We start from the raw sequence: 18,530 nt of genomic DNA, 5'->3' as shown, positions 1-18,530 counted from the left end.
TTCATCGAACTATTGACCTTACTTCGGAAATTATTCGGAAGAAATGGAATTAAAAATGAAACTTCTGCACCCCGTATCTGTTAGCAATAGTTATTTCACTGAAATAATAAATTTTGGAAATTTTTATTTTTTAAATTAATCATAAATTTTTCTACAAAAAAATGATGACAAATCAGTTTCTGTTGAACCTTTGGCACAAAAACGTTTCAAATTTATGATTTCAGTCTAATAACTATTTAGTCAACATGTTTAATATATGTCAATGATGACAGTCATTGATAATTTCGATTCCAAATATCTCGAGAACCATTACTCGTAGCGATTTTTACCAAGACATCTTTTTTACGTAAAACCCGTCGTAAATGTATATTTTTTACTCGGTAGTTTTATACAGGTACGGACAAAAAGTTATTACCCTTCAAACCAGTGAAAAAGGATGTAGGTGGCGTCCTCTACTAGTAGGAGTCATATTGACATCAAAATCAAATTTCTCATATCAAAAAACTTCTAGACACCAATTTTCATCAAAATATTGACGTTACTTCAAAAATTATTTTTGAAAAAATCGAAATAAAAATGAAATTTCGACACCCTGTATTTCCAAAACTAAGTATTTTAGGACATAGTTTATAAGAACATTTTTACTTATTTTTATCTGCAGAATATACTGCCTAAGTTTCCGGAATACAGTTCGGACCACCCTGTATAATCGTACTCGCATATAATATGTATAACATTTAATAGTAAATTTAAGAATTTTTTTTTAACAAATTATAACTTTAAAAGATGCAAATTTATATTTACTTTGCCCCGTGGCTCCTTTAGCTCTTTTTTAGATTTCTTTTTTTCTTTGTTTTCTTTATCTTGCGTCGTATTTTTATTTTGTTCTTTTAATGCACCCGGCTTTTTAGTTGTCTTCATTTTTGTTTTTTCTTCGGTAGATATAGTTTGTTTATCTGCTTCATTTATTACATCTTTAGAGGAAGAAATTATTTCTTGATTTTCAATTTCTTCTCCACATATCTAATAGAAATATTAATTTAACGTTTAACTCAGAATATAAACAACAATTTCTACTAATTTCTTGACAGGTTATGTTCAGACATGATATACCATACGATCGAAAAAAAACGGCGTCAAAGACGGCTGAGGAATGACAATCGATGATCGTTTTGGCGAGGTCAAGCCCTAGTCAGGCCCTTACTCTTCTTTACTCTTCTTTATTCTTTTAATGGTTTCTAGCAACTTTATGAATGTTGTAATTTATTGATGAATTGAGTAAAGATGATTTTTAAATCGTGTAGTTCGGACAAAAATAATTTTTTGTAACCCGATTTGTGTGTCTGGAAACGTTCTATCCTTTTTTAATCTTTCTATGATTAGTGCTAAAGTTTTACAAGTTTTATGTCAATTTTTAGTAAATGGAGTTTAGAGATTGACCTCGTCAAAATTATCATCGTCATTCTCCAGCCGTCTTGACACCGTTTTGTTTTCGATCATACCGTATTTTTTAATAATTTAAACTTTTTTTTAACTTAATTTAATAGTTCAGTCATTAGGGATCAAAAAAGGGGCCTGCTTGGAAAAAAGTCCGGAAGTTTTGAAACTTTGCAGGTTTATAAGTTTTGGGGTCCCTAACTAAAATCCATAAAATGCACATTTTCAGACATGCCGCCGGCGCCGCCATCTTGCCAAGATGGCGCCCAAAATTGGTATTTTGTAAATATCTCGAAAACTATGCGTTTTTCGTAAAAATTTGAAGAGAGAAAAATTAAAGAGAATAGAATTTCTTATAAAAAGGTTCTATGAAAATTTTCGCGAAAGTCAACCGTTTAGGCACAAAATCCCTGGAAATTTTACAATTTTGCGTGATATATGTACAGTACAGTACGTCTGTCTGTTCTGTAGCTACGGGGTATCCGTGAGAGGGGAAACGATATTCTCACGATATTTTTCGTAAAAAATTAGACGACGCGTCCCATCAATAAAAATTCGACAAATTTGCAAGTAGCTAATAAAATGAGTGGGCGGAGCGATTTGCGGTGACATACTCGTCAAGTCGACGTATAAAATATACTGCTGTTTATTTAAATGTTTTTTATCCGCATTCCTTTCATAGACACAGATCCAGCAGATGTACTGTACGTCTGTCCGTTCTGTAGCTACGGGGTATCCGTGAGAGGGGAAACGATATTCCCCGATGTTTTTCGTAAAAAATTAGACGACGCTTCCCATCAATAAAAATTCGACAAATTTGCAAGTAGCCAATAAAATGAGTGGGCGGAGGGATTTGCGATGACGTACTCGTCAGGTCGTCATAGAGGTTATGTTGCAATGGCGAGCGATACGTCGGATTGCATCAGTGCCGCAAAAAAGTTGAAAAAAGTGTGCAATCACTGCAATAAAAAGGTTGAAAGTGATATAAAGTGTATAAAGTGCAACGGTGTCTTCCATCCAGCATGCTTAAAGCAAGCTGCCGGCCAAAAAAACGCTGTTTGCATTCATGAAGCTGAAATCGAACAAGTAACCTATGAAACATCTGGGAATGAAAATGAACTGTTGAAGACCCTAGTAAAGGAGTTACAAAGTAAGAACAGAATATTAGAAGAAAATGGAGTTTTATTAAGGGAAAAGATATCATATTTAGAAGAAAAAATTAAATATTTGGAAAACAAGAGCGAAAAAAACATTGTAAACAATCGTAGAATAAATAATAGTACTGCGAAATCTCCCGAGAAAACGATGAGCTATAGCTTGGCTGTAGCGAACACTGTAGTCGGACAGGCAAATAACTTATCTAGTATATCACAGATGGCGTCCAGTTCGTCAAATAATGCAGATAATGCAAATAATCAAATGAAAGTCGATGTTTTGGAAATTCCAAGGTCAAAACATCATGACTTACGTAAACGACCACCCAGTGTATCTAAGGAGAACGATGAATCAAGGAAGGATGCAACTAAACTAAAAAAAATAATCAAAAGGAAGAGATGAAGCATCAGAAAAAGAACATTGGAAACAGTGAAGAAAATTCTTCTGTTTTTGTGGGTGTTCCAAGGAAGATATGGCTTCATGTCTCAAGAGTGGCTAAAGGTGTGACAGATGATGTTATTCAAAAATATATACATAATAAAATCAAGGGTGAATTAAGGAATATTACAGTAAAATTAACAAACAATAGTAATGAACAAAACAGCTTTATGGTGGGAGCACCCTATGATCAAAAAGAAGCAGTATATGAAAATAATTTCTGGCCAAAAGGTGTTGCTTACAGAAGGTACAATTTCAGAAGAAATAAAAATAACAAACAGAGTGAATCTTTTTTAGAGAAAACAAACCGAATAGGTTCACAGGATTAACACAGCGAAGTGAAAATTTAACATCTGAAATCACCATAAAATTAGTTCATCAAAATATGCAGTCAGTAAGAAATAAACTCGATGATAACATATCAATTCTTCACTTGAACATACAGAGCATTAACCAGAAGATCCTTGAGCTTGAGGTGTTACTCTCTGATATATCCCCTAGTCTGGTATGTCTTTCTGAGCACTGGTTGCAGGATCTTGGCATGGAGAAGATCAGTTTAACAGGATATCAACTGGTGAGCTACAATTCAAGAAGTAATTTTCGTTGGGGAGGTACAGCTATCCTCTCAAAGCAAGAATACCAATTTACTGGTCTGGACTTGGGCGTATCTTCAATGGAGAAAGTTTGTGAATACTCAGCTTGTGAAATTGCAATACAGAATATTAAATATGTAATTGTTACTTTGTATAGGTCACCAAATGGTGACTTTAACACATTTATTAGTATGCTTGATGTAATTTTGAATTGTATATACTCGCGAAATAATTTTATTGTTGTGTGTGGAGATTTCAACACCGATTTTTCTGTCGCTGGGGATAATAGTAGTTCCTTGGTTCAACTTTTCCGCAGCTTTGGCATGGGGCCCTTGGTGAATTGGATGACCAGGGTAACGGCGAACTCTGCTAGCAGAATTGATAACGTTTTTACCAACATAGACCAGAGTCATTTAATGTGTAGGAATGTGACGACATTCATATCTGACCATTATGGTCAACTAACAACTATCCAAACTCCTACTTCCCACTCCAAGGTAAATTATAAGCGGAAGAGATTCTTCAATGATACCAACATTTTCGGTTTCTGTTCGTATCTGGAACAAGAGAGCTGGGCCGATTTGGAAGAGTACTTGGATGTAAATAGTAAGTACGAATGTTTTTTCCGAATTTTCTCCTATTATTTTGAACTAAGCTTTCCTTTGTGTAACGCTAGGGAGAAGGCGATCCCAGATTGGGTGAATAATGAAATTAAGCACTACTCGGCACATATTAAAGATCTTTACGTTACATACAAACAAACCAATAGTCCAATAATTTACTCTCGTTATAAACAAGAAAGAAAGAAATATAGAAAGTATGTATCTAATTATAAAAAAAGTCTTAATGAGAACAAAATTTTAAATGCAAAAAATAAATCAAAAACTGCATGGAATATTATAAATAAGCAAACTAATAAATCAAATTCGCATAAGGATATTTCAATAAAGTACAAGGACACTAAGGTTCGTGAGCCGAAGGCGGTGGCGGAACTGTTTAGTAAACACTTCAACCTCCCCTTTTCTTACAACGATACTTATATGGATGTTGGTGAATCCATTACACCCACAATTTTTCTCAATCCTGTTAATTCACAGGAAATTTTTAACATTCTAATGAATCTTCCAAACAAGCATTCCGCAGGTCTGGATGATATTCCGGTATTTCTGTTAAAACGCATTGCCTCCTTCATATGTACACCTCTTGCAGCATTCATAAACGTATCCTTCTCATCTGGGGTTTTTCCTTCAGCCTTGAAGGTTGCTAAACTTATCCCGATCCTTAAAGGGGGTAATGCTTGTCTCATGAACAATTACCGTCCAGTGTCACTTTTGTCATCTTTTTCAAAAGTGTTTGAGAGGGCTCTTTGTGATAGACTTGCATCTTTTTTGGATCGAAATAGTATATTATCGGATACTCAATATGGGTTTAGGCCAAAAAAGTCATGCCACCTGGCAATATATAATGTGCTGAATTTTATTATTGAAAGGGTCGACAGAGGTGAGAAGGTAGCAGGTAAATTATGGGTGGAGGCGCCCCACGTCTCGGAACGTCGCTAAACGCTTGCCGTCAGTTGCGATGTAGCATTTACAGTGCTGTGAAGCCAATTCTGTTTTTAAAGCCTATTTTGTGCGTTTCAAACTTCTACGTGGCTGCAATAGTTAACCACGCTCTCGACCACGCTATATTGAGGTAAGTATTATGCAGAAGTTCGTATATATATATTATATATTTCGTATATATATATTATATATTTCGTATATATATATTATATTATATATATATATATATATATATATATATATATATATATATATATATATATATATATATATATATATATATATATATATATATATATATATATATATATATATATATATATATATATATATATATATTTGTTTAATAAACAAAAAAGCGTATTATTGTTGTGTTGTGCTTATTACCACTTATAGCATAGACCATGCGCATTTGAGAAAATACAACAATTTTTGAAATAAACACGATTTAAAATTCAGAATTGGGCAAAGTCACCCCACTTCACGGTACACATTTTCAATAATTAAAATTAATTATTCATAAATTAATGAGTGAATTAATGATACGACACTGTTTCATGACAAAATTGAAGAAACTAAACTAAAACTAGTTTTAGTGAACCCTAATCGACATTTGATTTCGGAAAATCCACTATACGTAAAGTACGTCTGCTGGATCTGTGTCTATGAAAGAAATGTGGACAAAAAACATTTAAATAAACAGCAATATATTTTATACGTCGACTTCATTGTAAATTGCTCCGCCCACTCATTTTATTGGCTACTTGCTAATTTGTCGAATTTTTACTGATAGGACGCGTCGTCTAATTTTTTACGAAAAACAGCGAGAGAATATCGTTTCCCCTCTCACTGATACCCCGTAGCTACAGAACGGACAGACGTACTGTACATCATATTTTACGCAAAATTGTAAAATTTCCAGGGATTTTATTCTCTTTAGTTTTGCTCTCCTCAAATTTTTGCGAAAAACGCATAGTTTTCGAGATATTTACAAAATACCGATTTTGGGCGGCATCTTGGCAAGATGGCGGCGCCGGCGCCGGCGGCAAGTCTGGAAATGTGCATTTTATGGATTTTAGTTAGGGACCCCAAAATCTATAAACCTGCAAAGTTGCAAAACTTCCGGACTTTTTTCCAAGCAAAAATCCCCAATGACTGAACTATAATAATTAAACTTAATTTAATAATATTAAAATTAAATTAAATTAATTTAATAATTCATTATTTTTTGACATTATAAAACGTTTTCTAATAATTTAATTTACCAACTCTATTTTTGTGCCAACTATTTCCATATTATTAATAATTCTTTCTGTATCTCGAATTTTAGGAACAGAAACTTGTGGACGTTTTTCTAGCTTTTTTGCCTGCTGCTCATTAACTAATTTTCTTAGAATGTTCGTCAGATTTTCTTGTCTTCTTTTTTTTGACAGATATATATGTCTTTCCAAGTTTCTCAATCGTTCCAAAACCTCAGCTTGTGCTTTATTTTTAAAAGAATATAAATCTATATTTAGTTTTTTAGTATATTTGTTTAACAGTTTATTATTTATATTTCTCAATTTTTTTGCTTGGTTATCTTTAGAACATTCAAAAATTTGTTTTGCTGCCTGAATTTTTTCCTAAAAATAATTATGTTAATATAGTTTATTATATACAGTGTACATGAGTGGAATAATATGTATATTTCAATCACACTATACCGGGTGCGTCTCAAAATTAGCTCACCCCTAGAATTTTTTTAGATAAAAGAATGGAATTTGGAATGTTAGTATATGACATAAATTAGAATTGATTGACATATTCAATTGTTTTGGTCGCTTCCTGTTTCACCGGAAATGACTACAACTTTTGATTTTTAAATGACACCGTCGGTATTTTTTTACTTTATTCGATAGAAAATGATATTCTAAATAGAATGATATGTCATATGTCCACTTTTGACATTTTTGCATATGGTTTATTTGAAATTGTAACATTATGCGGTTCATAACGACAATTTAATTCGAAATACCAAGTGTTACCAAATTGTTCGTAAAAAATGCTTTTTCGAAATATGCTAATGAGCCTGCACCCTTGTTCCATTTGAAAAAAATTGAGATATGATTAAAAATACGATTTGGGCATCTTTTAACCGGCCAGGACAAGACACGAAAAACATTAGACGATCAAATCTATTTTTCCAAGTCTCCTTGATTAAAAATTTGTGTTTTTAACATAGCCAAGGCACTCTAGATTGACATTTAAAATACAATTTTTTTAAACGAAAAAATCAAATTGGTATATGATAGTGTCATTTTCTATCGAATAAAGTAAAAATATACTGAGGCCTCTGAGGGTGACATTTAAAAATCACTAAAGTTGGTAGTAATTTCCGGAGAAACAGGTAGTGACCAAAAGCAATTATTGAGTACGTCAATCAATCCTAATTTATGTCATATACTAACATACCTACCAGGGCAACGGCCCAGCTACGTCGAAACACCGGTTCCCATTAGAACACCGAAGTTAAGCGACGTAAGGCGATGCTAGTGGGTGGACGGGTGACCGGTTCGAAACTTTGCATCGTGCTGTTGTCCAAAAGGGAAAAGTGTAAAATCTATTGATACACACTGCTCATTCACGCCGGTTCAAGGCCGGATGAGATCGGATATCTCGTGAGTAAGAGTTAATTTAGACCACAGATTTAGTAAGAACAGATATCACATTGTGCATTTTAACCCGATCAAACAATCGGAGGTTGACTACGTACTGTAAAAACCAACTGAGATAGAGAAGGCGACATTGCCACATCTCAAATTTGCGCCTATCTACTTAGTTTGATTTGCAGAAAAGGTGACTTTAAAACCTTCACCGGATATCAATAAATCTCAATTTCTTAATTAAATTAATAGTTTATTTTTAAAGAAGCATGCGTAATAATATGTTATTAACCAGAGGATATATGCGTTACTATTAAAGGACATGTTTACTGTTTAATGTGCTGAAACGTCTAGAACTATTGGTAACGTCGCTGCTAGTCTTCCAGAATGAAATGAGCCGTCCGTCCCACCACCCCTCGCGACGGCCCATAGTCCGTTATAGCGTACTACGTTTAGCAAACTTTGGTTTAGCTTACGTTGTGTTTGCAGTCGGAATCAAGGCCGAAGTGAACTTTTCAGTGGTTTTCAGTAGTTTTTGTTTTTGTTTAACGTGCTTTTAAATCTGCGAATTTTCAATATGCTAGGACAGTGTCAAATGTGTGGAAAAATAAGCTCAAATTACCCGAATTTGTCTTTTCACAGGTAGGTATTGTTTCCGCCGTAATCGTACATAGGCGTCCCACAAGGGAGCCTCTCGAAATTAAAATAATTTCTAATTATATTTGTTGAATTTTGATCTATTAAAACAAGAACGTAGTAGCCGGTAATTGAATTATAATTCGTCTCAATTACTACCTAACTGTTGTAGATCATAACAAATTTGAATATAAACGTTGCATTTGAAACTTTATTATATGCCAGAAAATGACATTTTTTTTAAATTGCGTCATATTTTGGTCATTATATACGATATTCTAAAGGAATTAAGCTACCTAAGTAATGGATTTGTAAATAAACGTAATATTCATTATTATGCGACAGAAATCCCATACTGTAGCACACAGATTTGATACTTTTAATGATAAATGCCCTCTATTGAGAAACTAAAAGGATTAAAATAAATATTGATTTTAGGTATAGGAAGTTATTAATAATACAAGATTAAAAACTATTACACAGTACTTCACAGGAAGCTATCGATTGCGAACTAACTAAATCGTTACCAATTACTAATTTTGAAAAGTTCTTTTTAAGATCAAAAAAGGTAAAACTAAAACCTAAACTATCATTTGAGATTAAACGGGAAATTCTAAATAATGTTGCCTATTCTAAACAAGAAAAATTTACTTATAAGTTTTATAATATCTCTAATTAAATTTGGACGAAAAGAATATTTCTGTTTGCTGTATGTAATTTTCTCAGAGATTAAACGGGAAGTTCTAAGTTCTCTTCTTCTCTCAGGGACAATACGTAAATAAAAATGACTTTTTAAGTCAAAAAAAGTCAAAAGGACAAGTTATTCAAAAAAGGACTGTCCTTTTCAAAAAAGGACAGGTGGAAACCCTAGGTATTTCTGGAATGGAAATTTAATGGCAAATCTACAACTTTAGTTTGAAAATATGTTCCGGCCACCTATGATTACAAAAATGTCTAAAACGTGCTTTACCATTGCCTCCATATTCTAAAAAAAAATGGAAGAAAAGTCACTAACCACAAACCTAATATAGAACTGTTTCGGAAGCCTGTGTCACCCTGTAAGTATTCAAAAGTAACTGAGTGTTTATATAGAAGTAACTGAAAGTTTAAATTGAATATCGACGTTGGAGCGATTTTCGAAAACTACCTACTAACGTTTCAACATAAGTACAGTTCGTCTGCTGGATCTGTGTCTATGAAAAGAATGCGGACAAAAAACATTTAAATAAACAACAATATATTTTATACGTCGACTTGACGACTTGAGTACGACACCGCAAATCGCTCCGCCCACTCATTTTATTGGCTACTTGCAAATTTGTCGAATTTTTATTGATGGGTCGCGTCGTCAAATTTTTTACGAAAAACATGGAGAGAATATCGTTTCCCCTCCTACGGATACCCCGTAGCTACAGAACGGTCAGACGTACTGTATACATATGTGGGATATTAATTATATTATTATATTAGACTTTATAACAAAACTCATCTAACGAAAAAGTGTTAATGTAGTATATTAATATGGAGTAAGAATTTTACTAATTACTTTACTTTTACTTTACTAATTAAATTCGTTCCAAAAAACGATACGCCACTGGCCATTAGAACAATCCAAATGCGCCTAGTTGCCGGGGTCGGAAATTTTAGACTTCTCTGTCTCTTCTGTCTTTGTTTGACACATTGGAATGTTTGATACACTATCAACGAGTATTTATGAATGAGATGTTCGGTCTATCTTTATAATGTCTTTGATTTAGACACGTCCTAAGTCGGTAAGCCATTGACCATTGTTGACGCGGTTCGGATTCCGCGTAAACAAGTAGGTCCCGTCCAGTTTAGCCATTGCAGCAGAAAGGAGCAAAGGAGACGTTAACTTGAACCTCAAACAAAAATATACCTACCAAATTTCATTTTTTTATAAAGTTATAAGGGCTTTTTAGACGCACCCGGTATATATATACTAGTACAAATCTTAAATAGGAAATCTGATTGGAACTTTTATGGTCATCCTGTATATTAAAAAAAAGATTAAAAATATTAATTTCCTAAAGTTATTTCATTATGCCTGAATGGGCAGATTGAAATTATTTAAACCTATTATTTATTTATTATATTCTTAATTTTATGACCTACCTTTATTATCTTTATACCGTTTTCTTGGTTTTTAATTTTTTGTAAATTTTTCTGCCTCTCTGTAAATTTCTCAAATTGAATTTTAAACGCGTGCATTTTTTTCTGCTCTTCAACTAATGAACAGGTTATTGTATGTCCTGCTTGTACATAAGCAACATTTATATCATTTAAATCGTACTGTGTGGCTTCGTTCTTTTTGGCAATATTTCGTTTCTCTGTTATGTATTGTAGGTATTCTTCCGAGTTGATAAATTCGTCAATAAAATTATACAAATCTTGTGTTCTTTTAACATCTTCACTTATAGCATACTCTACTGCTTCGTTAAGTATATCCTCTTTTTCACTGTTATCATCTGTGTTTGTATATTTAATGCAATAGTTGTATGACATTTTGTCAAAATTCAATTATTTTTGAAATGTTTTTTGAAGTATGAGAATAATTGGTTTTTTACAAAATATTTTTTTATAGTTTTAATTTTTTCTTTAAATGGATTTCATTAGTCATTTAATAATACAAAAAAAAAATATATTTATATTAGATAAATGAAGCAAAAACACTAATTATAAAACAAAATTTATATACAGGATTGTAAATGACGTATGGGTATTTGGCTTTTTGTTCAAAGGTATTTAATATATTTTTTATTATTTTGGTGCTTCCCTACAAATTTATTTGTATAAAATAAATTTGTTGTTTAGATGATAATAATAATAATAGCTCCCGTATATAGCGTTTGACGCCTTGGGAGTAGCAAGGTACAGCTTGCCATACTAGAGCCGTTCGGTATACAAGGAAGGTAATGTGGCTAGCACCATAAAATAATTAACTAGAAAGAAGTGTCAACTCTGTGTTAAATCGTGGAAACACGATACGCCACCGAAAGCCTTCGTTGAAGGCTGAGTCGACCTAGGTACCCAAACTATTTTTATTTTAATAAAAATAGTCGGCTGATGAAATGCCGGGTGTGGGATTCGAACCCACTACCTTGAGATTGGTAGACGAGAGCCTGTACCTCTACGCCACCGGGCACCTAGTGGGTTTAGATGATAATAAATCAAATAATCTTGGAATAGTAGATTATAAGATTATTTGTGTATATCATATATACCTTTGACTATATAACGGGGTGTTATATCAGGTTATATAGTCAAAGACCCTTATTTACTATATTATATTTATCAATGACCTTTCTATGTCGACATCTTTTGACAATGGACAGATAGTGAAGTATGCTGACGATACTAATTTGATTGTTGGTAATAAGAACCTAATAGATTTAAAACTAAATTTTATAACAGCTGAAGCATTTTTTAAGTTGGTTAGTGAATGGTTTTTAAAAAACAAAAAAAATTGTTTTAAATAAAGACAAAACAGATATGATCATATTTACCCCAAAACAGTCCAAAGCTACTAAACCGACACATGTAAACATGGAAAATATGGAAATAAAAATATCACAATCTGTAAAATTCTTGGGCATATATATAAATGAATATTTGGACTAGTCATATCATATTAAAAATGTAATTAAAAAATTGAATTCGGTTTGTTATGGCATACGAGTGGTGGGAAGGTACATGAGAGGGAGCACCCTTAAGGTAATGTATTATTCTAATTTTGAATCGATACTAAAATATGGAATCATATTCTGGGGATCTGACAGTGGGGTTGAAAATGTGTTCCTAGTTCAAAAAAGATTAATACGAGTTATTGGAAAAAATGAAATATCGAGAAACGTGCAGATCTGTTTTTAAAAATCTGGGTATAATAACAACTTATGCTATATATGTCTATGAATGTTTAATGTTCTTTTTTAAGATTAGGTTTTAGCATAGGTTTAATACAGAAACTACACACAAACACAATACACGAACACTACAGGTAAACTATCCTAAACACAGACTTACTCTATCAGAAAAAAACCCGCACTACATGTGTTTAAAACTGTTTAATGCTTTGCCAGACAGAGTTAAGTCCTTGCAATATCAAAAACAATTTCAGAGAGAAAACAAAAAATTATTAGTAGATTTAGAACCATATAGCATAAATGAATTTTTAAGTAACTGGTGATTAGAATATTTCATTTTATATTAATTTTGTTAGCAACTTTTATAATTTAAATTTTTAATATGTATTTATTTTTGTATTTGCTGACGTCATTTCATTTTATGTTCGATTTATACACATGATTTGAAATAAAGTTTATTTATTATTATTATTATTATTATTATATTTTATATAATACATATAGTAAATAAGATAATAAGATATTTTGACAAGGGGTTATATTATAGTTGATTATAGTCAAAGACCATATACACAGGTTTTTCTAACTGTTAAACCCCTTTGCTCCAACGGCGTTCAGTTACTCGTGTGAAGTTGGCACCCTTTTTTCAAAAAATGAACTGGAATTGGAGAGTTCTGGATAGATTTACAATAGTTCTATAGTTCTTGATAAGTTAGAAAAATAGTTCTGGTTAATTTCGGGAGATATGACATGGGGGTGCCAACTTCACGTAGCACTCTTTTTTTATTCTGGAACAGTTCTGATAGTGGAAATATATTCTAGAACAAGAGTTCTATAGTTCCTGACTATTGATCAAAATAGTTCTATTGTATTAACCAAGTTATGAACAAAAATAAAACGGCAGCCTGAGCAGTTTAAATCGATTTTCTAGGTAAAAAATGATTTAACAAATAGTTCTAAATAGAGTTCTGAATAGCACCCCAAAAGTTCTATAAGATTTACTATTTGATTATTAAAAAATACCAATAATTAAAAATTTCATTGATGCACGACTCTATAGATAGACATAAAAATCAACTTTACGAAGGAAATGCAATGTTGAAAAACAGTTCTGAATAGCACCCCAAAAGTTCTATAAGATGTACTATTTGAATTTTTAAAAATACCAATAATTAAACATTTCATTGATGCACGACTCTATAGATAGACATAAAAATCGACTTTACGAAGGAAATGCAATGTTGAAAAACAGTTCTGGTTAGAGTTCTGAATAGCACCCCAAAAGTTCTATAAGATGTACTATTTGATTTTTTAAAAATACCAATAATTAAAAATTTAATTGATGTCCGACTCTATAGATAGACATAAAAATCGACTTTGCGCGCAAAATACAATGTTGAAAAAGAGTTCTGGTTAGAGTTCTGAATAGCACCCCAAAAGTTGTATAAGATGTACTATTTGATTTTTTACAAATACCTATAATTAAAAATTTAATTGATGTTCGACTCTATAGATAGACATAAAAATCGACTTTACGAAGGAAATGCAATGTTGAAAAACAGTTCTGGTTAGAGTTCTGAATAGCACCCCAAAAGTTCTATAGGATGTACTATTTGATTTTTTAAAAATACCAATAATTAAAAATTTAATTGATGTCCGACTCTATAGATAGACATAAAAATCGACTTTACGCGCAAAATACAATGTTGAAAAAGAGTTCTGGTTAGAGTTCTGAATACCACCCCAAAAGTTCTATAAGATGTACCATTTGAATTTTTAAAAATACCAATAATTAAAAATTTCATTGATGCACGACTCTATAGATAGACATAAAAATCGACTTTACGAAGGAAATGCAATGTTGAAAAACAGTTCTGGTTAGAGTTCTGAATAGCACCCCAAAAGTTCTATAAGATGTACTATTTGATTTTTAAAATACCAATAATTAAAAATTTAATTGATGTCCGACTCTATAGATAGACATAAAAATCGACTTTACGCGCAAAATACAATGTTGAAAAAAGAGTTCTGGTTAGAGTTCTGAATAGCACCCCAAAAGTTCTATAAGATGTACTATTTGATTTTTTAAAATACCAATAATTAAAAATTTCATTGATGCTCGACTCTATAGATAGACATAAAAATCGACTTTACGAAGGAAATGCAATGTTGAAAAACAGTTCTGAATAGCACCCCAAAAGTTCTATAAGATGTACTATTTGATTTTTTAAAAATACCAATAATTAAAAATTTCATTGATGCCCGACTCTATAGATAGACATAAAAATCGACTTTACGAAGGAAACGCAATGTTGAAAAACAGTTCTGGTTAGAGTTCTGAATAGCACCCTAAAAGTTCTATAAGTTGTGCCAATTGATTTTTTTTTAAATATTAATATTTAAAAATTTCATTGACTCCCGACGTTATGCAGTATGTCCCCGGATTTGAGGAAAATGCATTTTTTATAAAAAGTTTTACTTGTTCTTAAATGGTTAAACCCGTTCATACTTTTCCAAATTTCCATACCGCTTTAGAAAAAATTAAAAAAAAAACATGGAAGTATTATTTAATTTGTCCTAAAAATCAAAAGGCATTTCTATGATAAATACTACAACTTCGACTAAATTCTTTGATGGATGGTTATTATAAATTTTTATTAACGTCATATTTTTTGCTCTTTTAAAATATCACACTGTTCGTAGTATTGTACTAAAAAAGATTTGTGCTTCTTTAACATTTCAAAACAGCAAAAAATATGGCTTTAATTAAAATTCTATCAATCACAATCAAAGAATGAAGATGAAATTATATTACCACAGAAACGCGTTTCGATTTTTAGGATTTTTCAACCATATTTTCATGTTTTATTTAAATTTCTTTAAAACGGTATGGAAATTAGCAAAAGTATAAACAGAATTAACCATTTTAGAACAAGCCAATATTTTTATGAAGAATGCATTTTTCTTTTTTCTCAAAATAGGTGTCATAGAGGTTGACATTAAGAGCAAAAAATAATATTGAGTAATAGCAAAGTAATAGTCAGACCAGAGTTTTTAATAACAGAAATTTTATAAAAAGATGGAATTACTTTGCATCTATAAAACTTACTATATCGAAAATTTGGTTGGCTCTGATTGATTCTAAATTACGTGGCAATAAAACTAATTAAATGAATATTTATGTAACATGATATATTAATTTTTTCCTCCGTAATAGTTAGGTTAGTTTTGTCACACTGAATATCGTTATTTGGTGTATGTGTAACTCGACACCCAAACAAAATACAAGGGCGAGTTGTTCAAGAACTGGCCGATTCGTCCTAATAAAAACAAAGCCAGAAAATTTATTACAGAAAGGCTGCGTCTAAAAAATACCATGGGTTTATTACATCTTATAGAACTTTTGGGTTGCTATTCAGAACTCTAACCAGAACTCTTTTTCAACATTGTATTTTGCGCGTAAAGTCGATTTTTATGTCTATCTATAGAGTCGTGCATCAATGAATTTTTTAATTATTGGTATTTTTAAAAATTCAAATAGTACATCTTATAGAACTTTTGGGATGCTATTCAGAACTCTAACTAGAACTGTTTTTCAACATTGCATTTCCTTCGTAAAGTCGATTTTTATGTCTATCTATAGAGTCGGACATCAATTAAATTTTTAATTATAGGTATTTGTAAAAAATCAAATAGTACATCTTATAGAACTTTTGGGGTGCTATTCAGAACTCTAACCAGAACTCTTTTTCAACATTGTATTTTGCGCGTAAAGTCGATTTTTATGTCTATCTATAGAGTCGGACATCAATTAAATTTTTAATTATTGGTATTTTTAAAATTTCAAATAGTACATCTTATAGAACTTTTGGGGTGCTATTCAGAACTCTAACCAGAACTGTTTTTCAACATTGCATTTCCTTCGTAAAGTCGATTTTTATGTCTATCTATAGAGTCGGACATCAATTAAATTTTTAATTATTGGTATTTTTAAAAAATCAAATAGTACATCTTATAGAACTTTTGGGGTGCTATTCAGAACTCTAACCAGAACTGTTTTTCAACATTGTGTTTTCTTCGTAAAGTCGATTTTTATGTCTATCTATAGAGTCGGGCATCAATGAAATTTTTAATTATTGGTATTTTTAAAAAATCAAATAGTATCTCTTATAGAACTTTTGGGTGCTATTCAGAACTCTAGCCGGAACTGTTTTTCAACATTGCGTTTCTTTCGTAAAGTCGATTTTTATGTCTATCTATAGAGTCGTGCATCAATGAAATTTTTAATTATTGGTATTTTTAAAAAATCAAATAGTACATCTTATAGAACTTTTGGGGTGCTATTCAGAACTCTAACCAGAACTCTTTTTCAACATTGTATTTTGCGCGTAAAGTCGATTTTTATGTCTATCTATAGAGTCGGACATCAATTATATTTTTAATTATTGGTATTTTTAAAAAATCAAATAGTACATCTTATAGAACTTTTGGGGTGCTATCCAGAACTCTAACCAGAACTGTTTTTCAACATTGCATTTCCTTCGCAAAGTCGATTTTTATGTCTATCTATAGAGTCGTGCATCAATGAAATTTTTAATTATTGGTATTTTTAAAAATTCAAATAGTACATCTTATAGAACTTTTGGGGTGCTATTCAGAACTCTAACCAGAACTGTTTTTCAACATTGCATTTCCTTCGTAAAGTCGATTTTTATGTCTATCTATAGAGTCGTGCATCAATGAAATTTTTAATTATTGGTATTTTTAAAAATTCAAATAGTACATCTTATAGAACTTTTGGGGTGCTATTCAGAACTCTAACCAGAACTGTTTTTCAACATTGCATTTCCTTCGTAAAGTCGATTTTTATGTCTATCTATAGAGTCGTGCATCAATGAAATTTTTAATTATTGGTATTTTTTAAAAATCAAATAGTACATCTTATAGAACTTTTGGGGTGCTATTCAGAACTCTATTTAGAACTATTTGTTAAATCGTTTTTTACCTAGAAAATCGATTTAAACTGCGCAGGCTGCCGTTTTATTTTTGTTCATAACTTGGTTAATACAATAGAACTATTTTGATCAATAGTCAGGAACTATAGAACTCTTGTTCTAGAATATATTTCCACTAACCGAACTGTTCCAGAATAAAAAAAAGGGTGCTACGTGAAGTTGGCACCCCCATGTCATATCTCCCGAAATTAACCAGAACTATTTTTCTAACTTATCAAGAACTATAGAACTATTGTAAATCTATCCAGAACTCTCAAATTCCAGTTCATTTTTTGAAAAAAGGGTGCCAACTTCACACGAGTCGTTCAGTTGGCTTGTAAATGAACATCAATGACATCATTCCTCATAATATAATATTACATATAAAATGACAACGATCTTTATTTCATAGCCTCTGACGCAGTTTTTTTTCGGTCGTATTGTATTTCAAGGAATTTAAATGCTATACACAATGTTACACTATGATTTAACACAAATACAGAAAATTATTAATATGCCTTATTAAACACTTATTATTAAATTAAACAGGTTTAGTCTTAAATAAGTGGAAATATTTTCGGGGCTGGTAGATCTCATAAAAGAAACAAATTTTTCTTTTTCAAATAAGCTCAAAACGAATTATTTTACTTTCAAAATAAAAAAATAATAAGTTTGCCTTAAAAGTTCTGAACCACTGGATCTTTTGCGGGTTTTCTTTCCTGTAAATTTAATATCCTATGTTGCTACATTATCAATATATTATGTTTTTTAACAAAACATTTAAAGTGTCCAAAAATGTTTTTCAAAAAATTCCTAATTTGCGCTTCCATGCAATCCCTATATTTGCATTTATTTATTATCACTCTGTATACCAGGTGCGTCTCAAAAGTGGCTCACCCCTATAACTTTTTTATTTTTTTTTCAGATAAAAAACGAGATTTGGTATGTTAGTATATGACATAAATTAGGATTGATTGATGTATTCAATTGTTTTCGGTCACTTCCGGTTTCACCGGAAATGACTACAACTTTTGGTTTTTATTTATATGGCGCTTTCGGTATTTTTTTACTTTATTGTTACTTCTTAAGCCACTACATTCTACAAGCCCTGTCTACTTTAAACCTTGCTTAAAAATAAGGAAACTTTAACTTAAAATATCTACTTTTCAAATGTTTAGCACCTGATGAACAT

General features: G+C 31.4%; 1 protein-coding gene across 6 annotated transcripts in view; it reads right to left on the bottom strand.

The window, feature by feature from the left end:
- LOC115884977 (cilia- and flagella-associated protein 74-like) overlaps positions 1 to 10,991 on the bottom strand; it is a 54,107-nt gene extending 43,116 nt beyond the window's left edge. For 5 of the 6 annotated variants that reach the window (XR_004050656.1, XM_030903706.1, XM_030903707.1 and 2 more), the window contains exons 1-3: positions 10,597 to 10,991; positions 6,451 to 6,807; positions 805 to 1,023 (exon numbers count right to left, since the gene is read on the bottom strand). Coding sequence is in view for 5 of the 6 variants with exons in the window: in XM_030903706.1 (XP_030759566.1) it covers positions 805 to 1,023; positions 6,451 to 6,807; positions 10,597 to 10,986 (966 nt within the window). In the remaining variant the exon portion in view is untranslated. Of the gene's footprint in view, positions 1 to 804; positions 1,024 to 6,450; positions 6,808 to 10,596 lie in introns of those variants that run through there. The other variant, XM_030903711.1, reaches the window with a different exon arrangement.
- Positions 10,992 to 18,530: the final 7,539 nt, after the last annotated feature.

This window comes from Sitophilus oryzae, unplaced genomic scaffold (genome assembly GCF_002938485.1).
Source record: "Sitophilus oryzae breed Bouriz unplaced genomic scaffold, Soryzae_2.0 scaffold_359_pilon_pilon, whole genome shotgun sequence".
In the NCBI taxonomy this organism is placed as follows: Eukaryota; Metazoa; Arthropoda; class Insecta; order Coleoptera; family Curculionidae; genus Sitophilus; species Sitophilus oryzae.
This window is presented reverse-complemented; position numbering and strand designations above follow the sequence as displayed.